At 42.6% G+C, this 14,577-nt stretch overlaps 1 protein-coding gene across 6 annotated transcripts in view; it reads right to left on the bottom strand.

Annotated features, from left to right (window-relative positions):
- LOC139375487 (protein Jade-1-like) overlaps window positions 1-14,577 on the bottom strand; it is a 96,921-nt gene that overhangs the window by 80,953 nt on the left and 1,391 nt on the right. For 4 of the 6 annotated variants that reach the window (XM_071117322.1, XM_071117320.1, XM_071117319.1 and 1 more), the window contains exons 2-4: window positions 13,169-13,249; window positions 4,380-4,444; window positions 2,055-2,212 (exon numbers count right to left, since the gene is read on the bottom strand). In XM_071117322.1, coding sequence (XP_070973423.1) covers window positions 2,055-2,212; window positions 4,380-4,444; window positions 13,169-13,220 — 275 coding nt within the window. In that variant the 5' untranslated portion in view covers window positions 13,221-13,249. Of the gene's footprint in view, window positions 1-2,054; window positions 2,213-2,728; window positions 2,866-4,379; window positions 4,445-13,168; window positions 13,250-14,088; window positions 14,527-14,577 lie in introns of those variants that run through there. The other 2 variants (XM_071117321.1, XM_071117323.1) reach the window with 2 other exon arrangements.

Below are 14,577 nucleotides of genomic sequence, written 5' to 3'. Positions count from 1 at the left end.
TGTCCTACATGTAGGACATGTAGCCTATGTAGGACATGTCCTACTGGGCTCCAGGCTACACGACCTACCGGGCTACACGTCCTACCGGGCTACAGGCTACATGTCCTACCGGGCTACATGTCCTACCGGGCTACAGGCTACATGTCCTACATGTCTTACCGGGCTACATGTCTTACCGGGCTACATGTCTTACCGGGCTACAGGTTGAGGGATGGTGTTTAGGCTACATGTCCTACAGGGCTACAGGTTGAGGGATGGTGTTTAGGCTACATGTCCTACTGGGCTACAGGTTGAGGGATGGTGTTTAGGATACATGTCCTACTGGGCTACAGGCTGAGGGATGGTGTTTAGGCTACATGTCCTACAGGGCTACAGGTTGAGGGATGGTGTTTAGGCTACATGTCCTACTGGGCTACAGGCTGAGGGATGGTGTTTAGGCTACATGTCCTACTGGGCTACAGGCTGAGGGATGGTGTTTAGGCTGCATGTCCTACAGGGCTACAGGTTGAGGGATGGTGTTTAGGCTACATGTCTTACCGGGCTACAGGTTGAGGGATGGTGTTTAGGCTACATGTCCTACAGGGCTACAGGTTGAGGGATGGTGTTTAGGCTACATGTCCTACAGGGCTACATGTCCTACCGGCCTACAGGCTACATGTCCTACCAGGCTGCAGGATGGTGTTTAGGCTACATGTCCTACCAGGCTGCAGGCTGAGGGATGGTGTTTAGGCTACATGTCCTACCTACCGGTCTACAGTCTACATGTCCTACCGGGCTACACGTCCTACAGGGCTACAGTCTACATGTCCTACCGGGCTACACGTCCTTCAGGGCTACAGACTACATGTCCTACCGGGCTACATGGGCTACAGACTACATGTCCTACCAGGCTACATGTAATACCAGGCTACATGTAATACCAGGCTACATGCTACATGTCCTACCGGGCTATACGTCCTACCGGGCTACACGTCCTACAGGGCTACAGACTACATGTCCTACCGGGCTACATGGGCTACAGACTACATGTCCTAACAGGCTACATGTAATACCAGGCTACATGTCCTACAAGTCCTACAGGCTACATGTCCTACCGGGCTACAGGCTACATGTCCTACCGGGCTACAGGCTACATGTCCTACCGGGCTACAGGCTACATGTCCTACCGGGCTACAGGCTACATGTCCTACCGGGCTACAGGCTACATGGCCTACCGGGCTACAGGCTACATGTCCTACCGGGCTACAGGCTACATGTCCTACCGGGCTACAGGCTACACGTCCTACCGGGCTACATGTCCTACCGGGCTACAGGCTACATGTCCTACCGGGCTACAGGTCCTAACAGGCTACATGTCCTACATGTAGGACATGTAGCCTATGTAGGACATGTCCTACTGGGCTCCAGGCTACACGACCTACCGGGCTACACGTCCTACCGGGCTACAGGCTACATGTCCTACCGGGCTACAGGCTACATGTCCTACCGGGCTACAGGCTACATGTCCTACCGGGCTACAGGCTACATGTCCTACCGGGCTACAGGCTACATGGCCTACCGGGCTACAGGCTACATGGCCTACCGGGCTACATGTCCTACCGGGCTACAGGCTACATGTCCTACCGGGCTACAGGCTACATGTCCTACCGGGCTACAGGCTACATGTCCTACCGGGCTACAGGCTACATGGCCTACCGGGCTACAGGCTACATGTCCTACCGGGCTACAGGCTACATGTCCTACCGGGCTACACGTCCTACCGGGCTACATGTCCTACCGGGCTACAGGCTACACGTCCTACCGGGCTACATGTCCTACCGGGCTACAGGCTACATGTCCTACCAGGCTACAGGCTACATGTCCTACATAGGCTACATGTCCTACATGTCCTACTGGGCTCCAGGCTACACGTCTTACCGAGCTACAGGCTACACGTCTTACCGGGCTACAGGCTACATGTCTTACTGGGCTACAGGCTACATGTCTTACCGGGCTACAGGCTACATGTCTTACTGGGCTACATGTCCTACTGGGCTACAGGCTACATGTCTTACCGGGCTACAGGCTGGGGGATGGTGTGAGGACTGACAGGGACCTGGACTCCCTTCTCCCACTCCTGTCTCCAGGGGTCGGCCAGGACGTAGTAATCCTCAGGGTTCAGTTGGTACGTGTCATGGAGCTTCATGGCCGTGATGAAGTCTGTCCTGAACACCTGCACAACACAGGGACACAGACCAGACACTCACTTAATACCTGGGACACAGACAGATCACTCACTAACTGGGACATAGAGACACAAACAGATCACTCACTAACTGGGACATAGAGACACAGAGAGATCACTCACTAACTGGGACAGAGACACAGACAGATCACTCACTAACTGGGACAGAGACACAGACAGATCACTCACTAACTGGGACAGAGACACAGACAGATCACTCATTAAATAATTGATGAGTGTAGGGTAGGATAGGAGCGAGTCGTGTTCTTTCGATCAAATGATTGAAACATTTTTAAACATGTATTTGTTCATATATTGACACACCCTGTGTTTTAATAAACTGTATGCACTGAGCTTGTCTGATTCTTTAAGCGCACTGTTTGATTAAATAATTAACACACACAAATTACTCTAGAATGAGTACGAGATCGATTTGATTGTGTAGGGCCGGGCTCAGACATGCTGCGCTGTGTTAAAAAAAAAGACTGTGACTGTAACTAGCACCTGTTGTCTGTCTCCTCTCTGCCGCAGCGACCACCACAGAACATCAGAGTTTATTGCGCTCGCTCTCTCAGGCTTGTTGCTGAAGCTGCAACATAATCACAGCCATTTCTGATTGAAAAGTTGTTACCGAAATCCCTAATTTGTTTAGGAATAACATTCCCTATTCCCTCAACCCTTGCTCTCTCCATGTGAAACATGTATGTATCACATGCACGTGATCAATAGCCTATCATAATCAAATCAATACATTGGTTATAACAAACTCTGAACACCGTAACAGCAAAATGGACTCAACAGGCAAATGTTTACTGGTTGCTCAGGAGAGAAAGAGAAAGTCAGATGTGTGGAAGACATTTGACTTAGTTGTGGAAACTACTGGAGATCCAGACAAAGGAGGGTAAAGGAGCAGGCCTCCAGCTCCATGGTGGTTCTACAAGGCTGCTATAAGGAGGAGATCCAGACAAAGGAGGGTGAAGGAGCAGTGCTGTGAGAGTATTGTGTGTGCCAAACAGATGCTGTCAGATTACAATATTATTTCTGACCATTTGGAACAGTGGAAAAACTATAGTGATGCACCGATATGACATTTTTGGACGATACCGATATCCGTTATTTTCCTCGCCAAAAACACTGATTTAAAATGTAGCAGCCATTTACGCATACGGTTAAATAGATAACACAACACATGGACACAGTGGTCTAAGGCACTGCATCTTAATGCAAGAGGTGTCACTACAGTCCCTGGTTCAAATCCAGGCTGTATCACATCCAGCCGTGATTGGGAGTCCCATAGGGCGGCGCACAATTGGCCCAGCGTCGTCCGGGTTTGGCCGGGGTAGGCCGTCATTGTAAATAAGAATGTGTTCTCAACTGACTTGCCTAGTTAAATAAAGGTTACACACACACTGACCAAAAAGTTATTTTGTTGGCATTTATGCATGTCCACATTACCAGTAAAACATAATCAAAAACTATTTATTTCACTTACTTGCTGTGCTGTTTTGTTGTTCAGTCGTTTCATTCTCAACCAGGATGTCTATGAAAAGGCGTTTGGGTCTTTGCATGTCAAAAAAGCTTGTTGACCAATCAGGACCTGAATATGGCTGCACGTCACATAATTTAACGCGTTCATCATTTTATCAACTGTGAATTTAGCCACATTTATTGTCAACGTGTGTGTATTAAACACTATTTCAGAATTGGATCCCTCTCTTTCTAAAGAATTGGTATATCGCCTACCCCACGATGGACACTTTAGACTCACCGTCTCCCGCATTGGCCCGTTGTACAAATAAATAATTGACTGTCTCAACTGTTTTGGGGAACAAGCGTCATAAAGTAAAATGATGTAACAGGTGAAACTAAGAAGGCAATCTGCTTCATCTCCCTAACGTATTGTACAAGTTGACTGCAGGTATTAACTTACTAAAAAACGGATAGTTTTGATGATATTGAAAAAAAACTATACCATTGCCTTCTCCAAATAACCCGGTATACGATATATATGGTCTACTTCCCAAGCCTAAAATAGGGACATAGACAAACAGATAATTAAATAACTGGGACATAGACAGACGACATTCATCAGCACACAGCAACAAGCAGACAGAAGCTGGGTGAGGGGTTAGGTGTTAAGGGTGGGGTGACTTACTTCTGAGGGCTTCTTCCAATTGGCTCTCCTGGGTTGAGAATGTTGGGACCAGGAAGTGGAGTTACCTTAAAGATGACAGAGAATAGAGAATAGACATCAGACTTCAGTCATCTCAATTATCTGACATTTCCTTACTTGTAGTCTAGTGGCAAGGCCCTACATTAGAGATACTCCTACCCGAGGTAGAACAAAACACAACTGTTTTTTCACATCCCTAATGTCTCCCATTTGATGGTAGGACCTGTAGACCGGTAGGACATGTAGGGAATGTAGTAGTCTAGTGGCAAGGCCCTACATTAGAGATACTCCTACCCGAGGTAGAACAAAACACAACTGTTTTTTCACATCCCTAATGTCTCCCATTTGATGGTAGGACCTGTAGACCGGTAGGACATGTAGGGCATGTAGTAGTCTAGTGGCAAGGCCCTACATTAGAGATACTCCTACCCGAGGTAGAACAAAACACAACTGTGTTTTTTCACATCCCTAATGTCTCCCATTTGATGGTTGTGTAAAAGTGTTTTACTGTAAAAGAGATTAAATTAATCAATATTGTGACACACCCCTTTAACTGAAAAAGTGCAGAATATGCCTGGCAGGAAGGAGGATGGGCCACAAACTCATGTAACCCAATCTTACATGCTGTGATATTGCTAAAATGTGGAATAGAAGTTGTCTGCACTACATACAACAAACAAACAGCATTATAATATCTTAATGCATCTAGGAAACATAGACCTGGAAACAGATACAACAGGGGAATATATCAACTATGAATATTTATGAAGTAGGGATGTTAACCGGTTAGCCACCGGAAAAACATTTGACCTGTCATGCTTATCAGTAAAAATGTGCATCATTTTGTGGAATTAAATTGGCACGTGTATTTTCATTAGTCGTCATGCATTTTATTAAATCACACACACACAGCATACAGACTAGTTAGAGAGGAATAGTCTACCACCTGTCAGACAGCACCAGAGAAGCTCCTCAATGTCTGTAGACTACTGGAGTGAAACCTGTTTTTGTAAGGCCAGTCATTGGTCAGCCCAGTCACTGCGTAACAAATAACAATTCTAAATGCAACTGCGTGTTAACTTGTGGCCACGATTTAAAAATAAGCTATTTTAATTTCTCAATCTCAACTCGTAAAGTGCGCCACCCTATTGCCATTCAGCTGCATAGGGTATAGTCTGCCTATAATACAATGTGAGCTGGAGACAGTACAATGTAATGTGAGCTGGAGGCAGTACAATGTAACGTGAGCTGGAGACAGTACAATGTACCGTGGAGACAGTACAATGTACCGTGGAGACAGTACAATGTACCGTGGAGACAGTACAATGTACCGTGGAGACAGTACAATGTACCGTGGAGACAGTACAATGTACCGTGGAGACAGTACAATGTACCGTGGAGACAGTACAATGTACCGTGGAGGCAGTACAATGTACCGTGGAGGCAGTACAATGTAACGTGGAGGCAGTACAATGTAACGTGGAGGCAGTACAATGTAACGTGGAGGCAGTACAATGTAACGTGGAGGCAGTCTAATGTAACGTGGAAGCAGTATAATGTAATGTGAGCTGGAGACAGTATAATGTAATGTGAGCTGGAGACAGTATAATGTAATGTGGAGGCAGTATAATGCAACGTGGAGACAGTATAATGTAACGTGGAGGCAGTATAATGTAATGTGAGCTGGAGGCAGTATAATGTAACGTGGAGGCAGTATAATGCAACGTGGAGACAGTATAATGTAACGTGGAGACAGTATAATGTAACGTGGAGGCAGTATAATGTAACGTGGAGGCAGTATAATGTAACGTGGAGGAAGTATAATGTAACGTGAGCTGGAGGCAGTATAATGTAACGTGAGCTGGAGACAGTATAATGTAACGTGAGCTGGAGACAGTATAATGTAACGTAAGCTGGAGATAGTATAATGTAACGTGAGCTGGAGACAGTATAATGTAACGTGATCTGGAGACAGTATAATGTAACGTGAGCTGGAGACAGTATAATGTAATGTGGAGACAGTATAATGTAACGTGGAGGCAGTATAATGTAACGTGGAGGCAGTATAATGTAATGTGGAGACAGTATAATGTAATGTGGAGACAGTATAATGTAATGTGGAGACAGTATAATGTAATGTGGAGACAGTATAATGTAACGTGGAGGCAGTATAATGTAATGTGAGCTGGAGACAGTATAATGTAATGTGGAGACAGTATAATGTAACGTGAGCTGGAGACAGTATAATGTAATGTGGAGACAGTATAATGTAACGTGAGCTGGAGACAGTATAATGTAACGTGAGCTGGAGACAGTATAATGTAACGTGAGCTGGAGACAGTATAATGTAACGTGAGTTGGAGACAGTATAATGTAATGTGGAGACAGTATAATGTAACGTCAGCTGGAGACAGTATAATGTAATGTGGAGACAGTATAATGTAACGTGAGCTGGAGACAGTATAACGTAATGTGGAGACAGTATAATGTAATGTGAGCTGGAGACAGTATAATGTAATGTGGAGACAGTATAATGTAACGTGAGCTGGAGACAGTATAATGTAATGTGGAGACAGTATAATGTAACGTGAGCTGGAGACAGTATAATGTAACGTGAGCTGGAGACAGTATAATGTAACGTGAGCTGGAGACAGTATAATGTAACGTGAGTTGGAGACAGTATAATGTAATGTGGAGACAGTATAATGTAACGTGAGCTGGAGACAGTATAATGTAATGTGGAGACAGTATAATGCAACGTGGAGACAGTATAATGTAATGTGGAGACAGTATAATGTAACGTGGAGACAGTATAATGTAACGTGAGCTGGAGACAGTATAATGTAACGTGAGCTGGAGACAGTATAATGTAACGTGGAGACAGTATAATGTAACGTGGAGACAGTATAATGTAATGTGGAGACAGTGTAATGTAACGTGAGCTGGAGACAGTATAATGTAATGTGGAGAAAGTATAATGTAATGTGGAGGCAGTATACTGCAACGTGGAGGCAGTATAATGTAATGTGTGCTGGAGACAGTATAATGTAATGCGGAGACAGTATAATGTAACGTGGAGACAGTATAATGTAACGTGAGCTGGAGACAGTATAATGTAACGTGAGCTGGAGACAGTATAATGTAATGTGGAGACAGTATAATGTAATGTGGAGGCAGTATAATGTAATGTGGAGGCAGTATAATGTAATGTGAGCTGGAGACAGTATAATGTAATGTGAGCTGGAGACAGTATAATGTAACGTGGAGGCAGTATAATGTAACGTGGAAGCAGTATAATGTAACGTGGAAGCAGTATAATGTAACGTGGAGGCAGTATAATGTAATGTGAGCTGGAGGCAGTATAATGCAACGTGGAGACAGTATAATGTAACGTGGAGGCAGTATAATGTAACGTGGAGGCAGTATAATGTAACGTGGAGGCAGTATAATGTAATGTGAGCTGGAGGCAGTACAATGTAATGTGGAGACAGTACAATGTAATGTGGAGACAGTATAATGTAATGTGAGCTGGAGACAGTATAATGTAACGTGAGCTGGGGGCAGTATAATGTAACGTGAGCTGGAGACAGTATAATGTAACGTGAGCTGGAGACAGTTTAATGTAACGTAAGCTGGAGATAGTATAATGTAACGTGAGCTGGAGACAGTATAATGTAACGTGATCTGGAGACAGTATAATGTAACGTGAGCTGGAGACAGTATAATGTAATGTGGAGACAGTATAATGTAACGTGGAGGCAGTATAATGTAACGTGGAGGCAGTATAATGTAATGTGGAGACAGTATAATGTAATGTGGAGACAGTATAATGTAATGTGGAGACAGTATAATAATGTAACGTGGAGGCAGTATAATGTAATGTGAGCTGGAGACAGTATAATGTAATGTGGAGACAGTATAATGTAACGTGAGCTGGAGACAGTATAATGTAATGTGGAGACAGTATAATGTAACGTGAGCTGGAGACAGTATAATGTAACGTGAGTTGGAGACAGTATAATGTAATGTGGAGACAGTATAATGTAACGTCAGCTGGAGACAGTATAATGTAATGTGGAGACAGTATAATGTAACGTGAGCTGGAGACAGTATAATGTAATGTGGAGACAGTATAATGTAACGTCAGCTGGAGACAGTATAATGTAATGTGGAGACAGTATAATGCAACGTGGAGACAGTATAATGTAATGTGGAGACAGTATAATGTAACGTGGAGACAGTATAATGTAACGTGAGCTGGAGACAGTATAATGTAACGTGAGCTGGAGACAGTATAATGTAACGTGGAGACAGTATAATGTAATGTGGAGACAGTGTAATGTAACGTGAGCTGGAGACAGTATAATGTAATGTGGAGACAGTATAATGTAACGTGAGCTGGAGACAGTATAATGTAATGTGGAGACAGTATAATGTAACGTGATAACACTATTTGACGAGTTAAATAAGCTTTTCATTTGACACGTTTAATAACACAGTTCTATCATAGAATGCTGTGTATTATGAATTTGCACTTGATGCTTCATGGCCAAGAGCACACAGCAGGATGTCCCGTGTCTCTTCCATTCTCACTCTTTGGAAAAAAATAGTACAATTCCGACACTCGCAATAGTTGTCGCTCCGAAACTCTCTCTGCTTCCACTTGATGAATGGATGCAAAGCGCCAGCGTACGTTGAATGGGCACTAGATTCCACTAGATTCCATAGCCACAAAGTCAGATTCCATTAGCCTGAATGACATGACCCACGTAATTATAGAGCGAGGATGAGCTGTGAGAGCTGTCAGTCAGACTAAAATTCCATAGCCACAAAGTCAAAATTGTCTATATTGCATGCCACTCAAAACAATCCTATGTTGCACATTTTGTAGTGTGCATTCGGTTCAGGCCAGGAAGATACGACCATATTCTCTAGAATACCATAGCACCTAGCCATGGCCTACAGACAATGCCACAAACTCCCGGCACACACAACCAACATTGGAATGATATTCTAATAAGCTAAATAATTCCATATGTGATGCCTAGCGACCCATATCATTGCGATGCCTAGCCACCCATATCATTGCGATGCCTAGCCACCCATATCATTGCCATGCCTAGCCACCCATATCATTGCGATGCCTAGCCACCCATATCATTCTTTGAAATCTGGCTGTTTTAAATAGCTTATCTTACCTTGTTTTCAATAGCCTACAGCCAAAATGATATTGAAACCAGCATTTCTTCTTCTACTACTGTCCAAAAACAGTAAAGCACAATCCTATCGTTACATCTTCAGATATTCTCTCTAATTTCTACCATTAAGTTGTTAATATGCAGCTCTGTCGCATGATAAAAAAGGTTCTCATCAGGTGTGCATTTGAGAATGATGTTCTCCCGTAATAGCATTTTGGAACATATATGTGTAGTCTATCAAAGTAATCAGACCAATTTTTTTTTACTTTGACTATATTACTATATTTAACTTCTTGGCTTAAGTAAAACATTTTAAACTTCTTCCACTACCACAAAAATACTTGTAAAGTGTTAAAGCAAAGTTCCACCAATATTTCTTCATGGAAAATACCATCTAGTTGACAATTCTGTATCCGAAGACACTCGGGTCCCAGATCGGGTCTCAGGTACAGTTGGATCCGTGAAGACCTCTAGTCTTGGGAAGAGGTTAGGGTTAGTCTGAGGTTAGATAGAGCTCGACATTAACACTTGTCCGGGATAAGAAACAACAAAAAATGTTTATCACAATATCAAACAATTACTCCAATCGGCATTGGATCAGAGCCAAGTATGTTGAGTGGTCGGAAATCCCGCTCATCGGTCGCACTCTGGCACGCCACATCATCACATCACGCCACATCATCACATCACGCCACATCATTTCCAACCACTTGGCTAAAAACCCTCAACGCTCAGAGGAAGAAGAAAAAAATTGCTGCTCCAAATTCTGACCATTAAAATGAGCATTTAACCAACACCCATCTATTGTTGTGACTTCCTGGACCTACCATTTAACCAACACCCATCTATTGTTGTGACTTCCTGGACCTACCATTTAACCAACACCCATCTATTGTTGTGACTTCCTGGACCTACCATTTAACCAACACCCATCTATTGTTGTGACTTCCTGGACCTACCATTTAACCAACACCCATCTATTGTTGTGACTTCCTGGACCTACCATTTAACCAACACCCATCTATTGTTGTGACTTCTTGGACCTACCATTTAACCAACACCCATCTATTGTTGTGACTTCCTGGACCTACCATTTAACCAACACCCATCTATTGTTGTGACTTCCTGGACCTACCATTTAACCAACACCCATCTATTGTTGTGACTTCCTGGACCTACCATTTAACCAACACCCATCTATTGTTGTGACTTCCTGGACCTACCATTTAACCAACACCCATCTATTGTTGTGACTTCCTGGACCTACCATTTAACCAACACCCATCTATTGTTGTGACTTCCTGGACCTACCATTTAACCAACACCCATCTATTGTTGTGACTTCCTGGACCTACCATTTAACCAACACCCATCTATTGTTGTGACTTCCTGGACCTACCATTTGGTTGTTATGTATTGAAACAGAATCATATGATTTAAATGAAAAGTATTTTAATAAGCTACATGAAAAGGCGACTGTAAAAAGCACTCATCATTTCAAATAGGCTACATGTCGTAAAAACACTGAATAGGTCAGGAGCCAGACAGGAATTGAATTATTTAGGCTAGATTAATAGCCTATTATTTCAGTTATTTCAAAGCTATAGCCTACAAATAAGTAAAGCATTTGCGAGTGACAAACTAGGCTGGCTCCGCATTTAACCAACATTTTGTTCTATTGAATCATCATAGTCTATAAATTCCAACATATAGGCTGTGACTTACTTAGAAATGAAATACAAATGAAAAGTGCCTTTTTAGGCTCCGTGCCTTTGAATTAATTTTTAGAAATACGAGTTTGGCCAGAGTCTGTGGCTTCAGGCTCATGCGATGGGGATGCTAAACACCCTTCGGGACATTCTTGCCAGGGATGCAGATTTAAAAATATATATATATTTTTTTAAATTAGGTAGGCCTAAAGGGTTTTTATGCAAAATAACCAGATAAAAATGGAAACTTCCTTGAAAGAGGTAATATGTCTGGCCTATTGGGACACAAATCAATGATATCTATACAATAGGCTAATAGAATGAAATCAAACAACTTAAGAGATCAGATTTTTTTGTTCAGAAATACATTGCTACAATGACACACTTAGCTAGCTACCCACCTCAATCCTTTCTTTTAGCACTTAGCACGTACTTAGTACACCATCATGCTTTCGGGATATGCGCCTTTTCAGATTTCACAGTGATTCTTTAGTTGTGGACACAACATCACCACACTCCCTTTCTTGCTCTTCGTCCTCATCTTGGTAAGTCACCTTGATTTTGCACCTGTGTTTTATCAGTTTCTTCATGAAAATATTTAGCAAACTCCATGACAGTAGCTAAAGCAAGGGGCTATAGCAGCACACAGTCATGTTTGACAAATATGATGAAAGAACTAATATTAACGTATAAAGGCTTGATTTTGTTGACATACTCGAGGCACGGTTCAGATCAACTGGTCAGAAGACCAGAGTGAAGGACAGTGCCAGTTGAGCCCCGCCCATCACCCATCTTGAATCCGAGCGGATGCAGTCAGCATTTTGAAACAATTTAACCATAAATGTAATTGTTTAAAATCTGAAATTGTAATTTTATGAAGCATGTCTTACCTTGTTTCAAAGTAGCCTTTAAAAATACGATCTTAGGAATGTTGAGGGAATTATTTTATAAACACTTCATATGCCATGAAACCATGTTCTATTGGTTATCAAAACAACATTATGTTATTGTCCAGCAGCCAAAGACCCAATCCTATCCATATTAATAACCCATGCTAGTTGATGCATCTTTAGATCCCCCGTTTCTTCATTTCTAACATATATTTGCAACTCTGTCATTTGAAACCACTTGTGCATGCAGTTTCCCGCTAATTACAGCACTTTGAGATATCAGCTGATGTACGAAGGGCTATATAAATACATGTGATTTGGATTTCATTGTGTTTCGGAACATTTGCACATAGCCTACAGCTTATAATATGAAGAAATAAAACTTGATCAACATTTTAAGAGAAGCGTTCTGATCCGTTGCATCAGCCTCATTGCTATTTAACTTTTTTTGTAATTGCAATGTAGCAATATCTTAGGCTACCAAGGGTACTTTGAAACAGGCTTGAATATGCCAAGAAGCCAATGGGCAGAGAGTAGCCTACTGTCCGATTCTCTATGGGGAAAGATAATACAGCAATGCATTTCATAAAGGGGTTCCTTGCATTATACAAGTTGTATTTTTGGACAAGTGGCCCTAAGCCTAATGTCAAGCCCTAGGGTTAGTCTGGGGTAGAGGTTAGTCTGGGGTAGAGGTTAGTGTTATGCCATGTTCAAATCAACTGGGAACTCGGAAATCTCTGACTTCCGACTTCAGTGCGTTCAAAACAACAGGGAACTCTGGAGAAATGTTTTTTGCTCCAACTGGGAAAAATTGATTTGAACGGTCATCCAACTCGGTATTCCAACTCTGGCCTTTTTCTAGAGCTCAGACTTTCCGACCTGAAAATCAATGGCGTCATGATTTGACCTTGTATTTTTCTGAGTTTCCAGTTGTTTTGAACGCAGTATTAGTCTAGACTAGAGAGAATGCTTACTTCCATTATCAGAGTCTTCTTCACTGCTGCTTGGATGCCGACCTCTCTTCATGGTCAGTCTTGACGAGGTCAAGGTGTAATCTGAAAAGAGGAGATTCATAACCAACTGCCCAGTACAGACAGATTCCTTTGCCTCCATGTACAGAACTCTGTCACCAGACACTAAACATGGCTGTCATCAGCCTAACTGATGATCAATAACGTTATTGGACAGAGTTGACATATAATGGTTCATCATTTGTTTGCAATTATGAAGAAACAAAATATTAATCTTACAGTTCAGTTATAAGATGGTCACCTCCCCCACAAAAACATCACACAGAAGTACTAGTCACTATTCATGCATTTGTTTCAAGCCTCCTAACTAAATAGGAACAAGCGAAACACAACTTTGCTACTGACAGTGTTTATTCCCATACAAGATATCAAGCAAAAAACACTAACTACATCACAATGACCTCACGGCTGTGTCTGAACGATCAACAATTGCACTAGAGTTGTTTATTTTTTATTAATTTTTTCAGTATTTTCTCGTTAATGTATGTAAGAATGTAAATTGTTGATCTGTATTTTGAATAAAAAAAATTAAAAAAAATGGTGAGCCCATGATGACCAAAGCCACGTTCCAAACAACTGGGAACTCGGAAAAAACGAACTCCGAATGGGATGTATTTTTTGGAGCTGTCATCCAACTCGGGCCTCTTTCTAGAGCTCCGACTTCCCGACCTGAAGAGCCCTGACGTCATGATTTGACCTCGTATTTTGCGAGTTCCCAGTTGTCTTGAACGCATATGAACGCGCCCCGGGTAAAAACCGTGCCAGGTTAGAATGTGTTTAGCTATAATAAACCACCTCAATGTCCAAACAAATAGTTAGGCAGGAACAGACTCATATTAGACAAAACTTTACGAATCTATTACCTCATGTTGACCAAGCACAACCTGCGACAACGTGTCAAACAAACAAGCATTCGCAGCTAGTTGAGCTATACGAACAAGTAAATAAGAAAACATGTTTGTCACTGAAAGATAGCATGCCTGACGTGCCAACTTGGCAGAGGCTGCTTGTCGCCGCAGCACCCCCTAACTAGTAAACACGGCAGCTAGTTAACTAGCTAAGCTATCTAGTAGCTATCTGCTTTAAGCCACGTAACGTTCGCACGTTAGCTAGCCTAGCTAATGCTAAAAGTTCCCACTCAACGAATTTAGCCGAGATGTATAGTATCGCTTGACCCCAGTATTGTGCCTCCACTCTGCATATGGACGCGTTAGAGAGTGTGGATATAATTAGTGTTTATTATGAAACATTATGCCAGATTCGATGGCCCGCTGAACTTTAATATTGGCGCCATTTTAAATGACGTAGAAACTGTGTGCTAACGGGTTGGGAATATGGCAGCGCTACCCTAC

The sequence above is a fragment of the Oncorhynchus clarkii genome, chromosome 19 (genome assembly GCF_045791955.1).
Source record: "Oncorhynchus clarkii lewisi isolate Uvic-CL-2024 chromosome 19, UVic_Ocla_1.0, whole genome shotgun sequence".
Lineage (NCBI taxonomy): Eukaryota > Metazoa > Chordata > Actinopteri > Salmoniformes > Salmonidae > Oncorhynchus > Oncorhynchus clarkii.
Note: the sequence above shows the minus strand (reverse complement) of the source record. Positions and strands in the feature narration are given on the sequence as shown.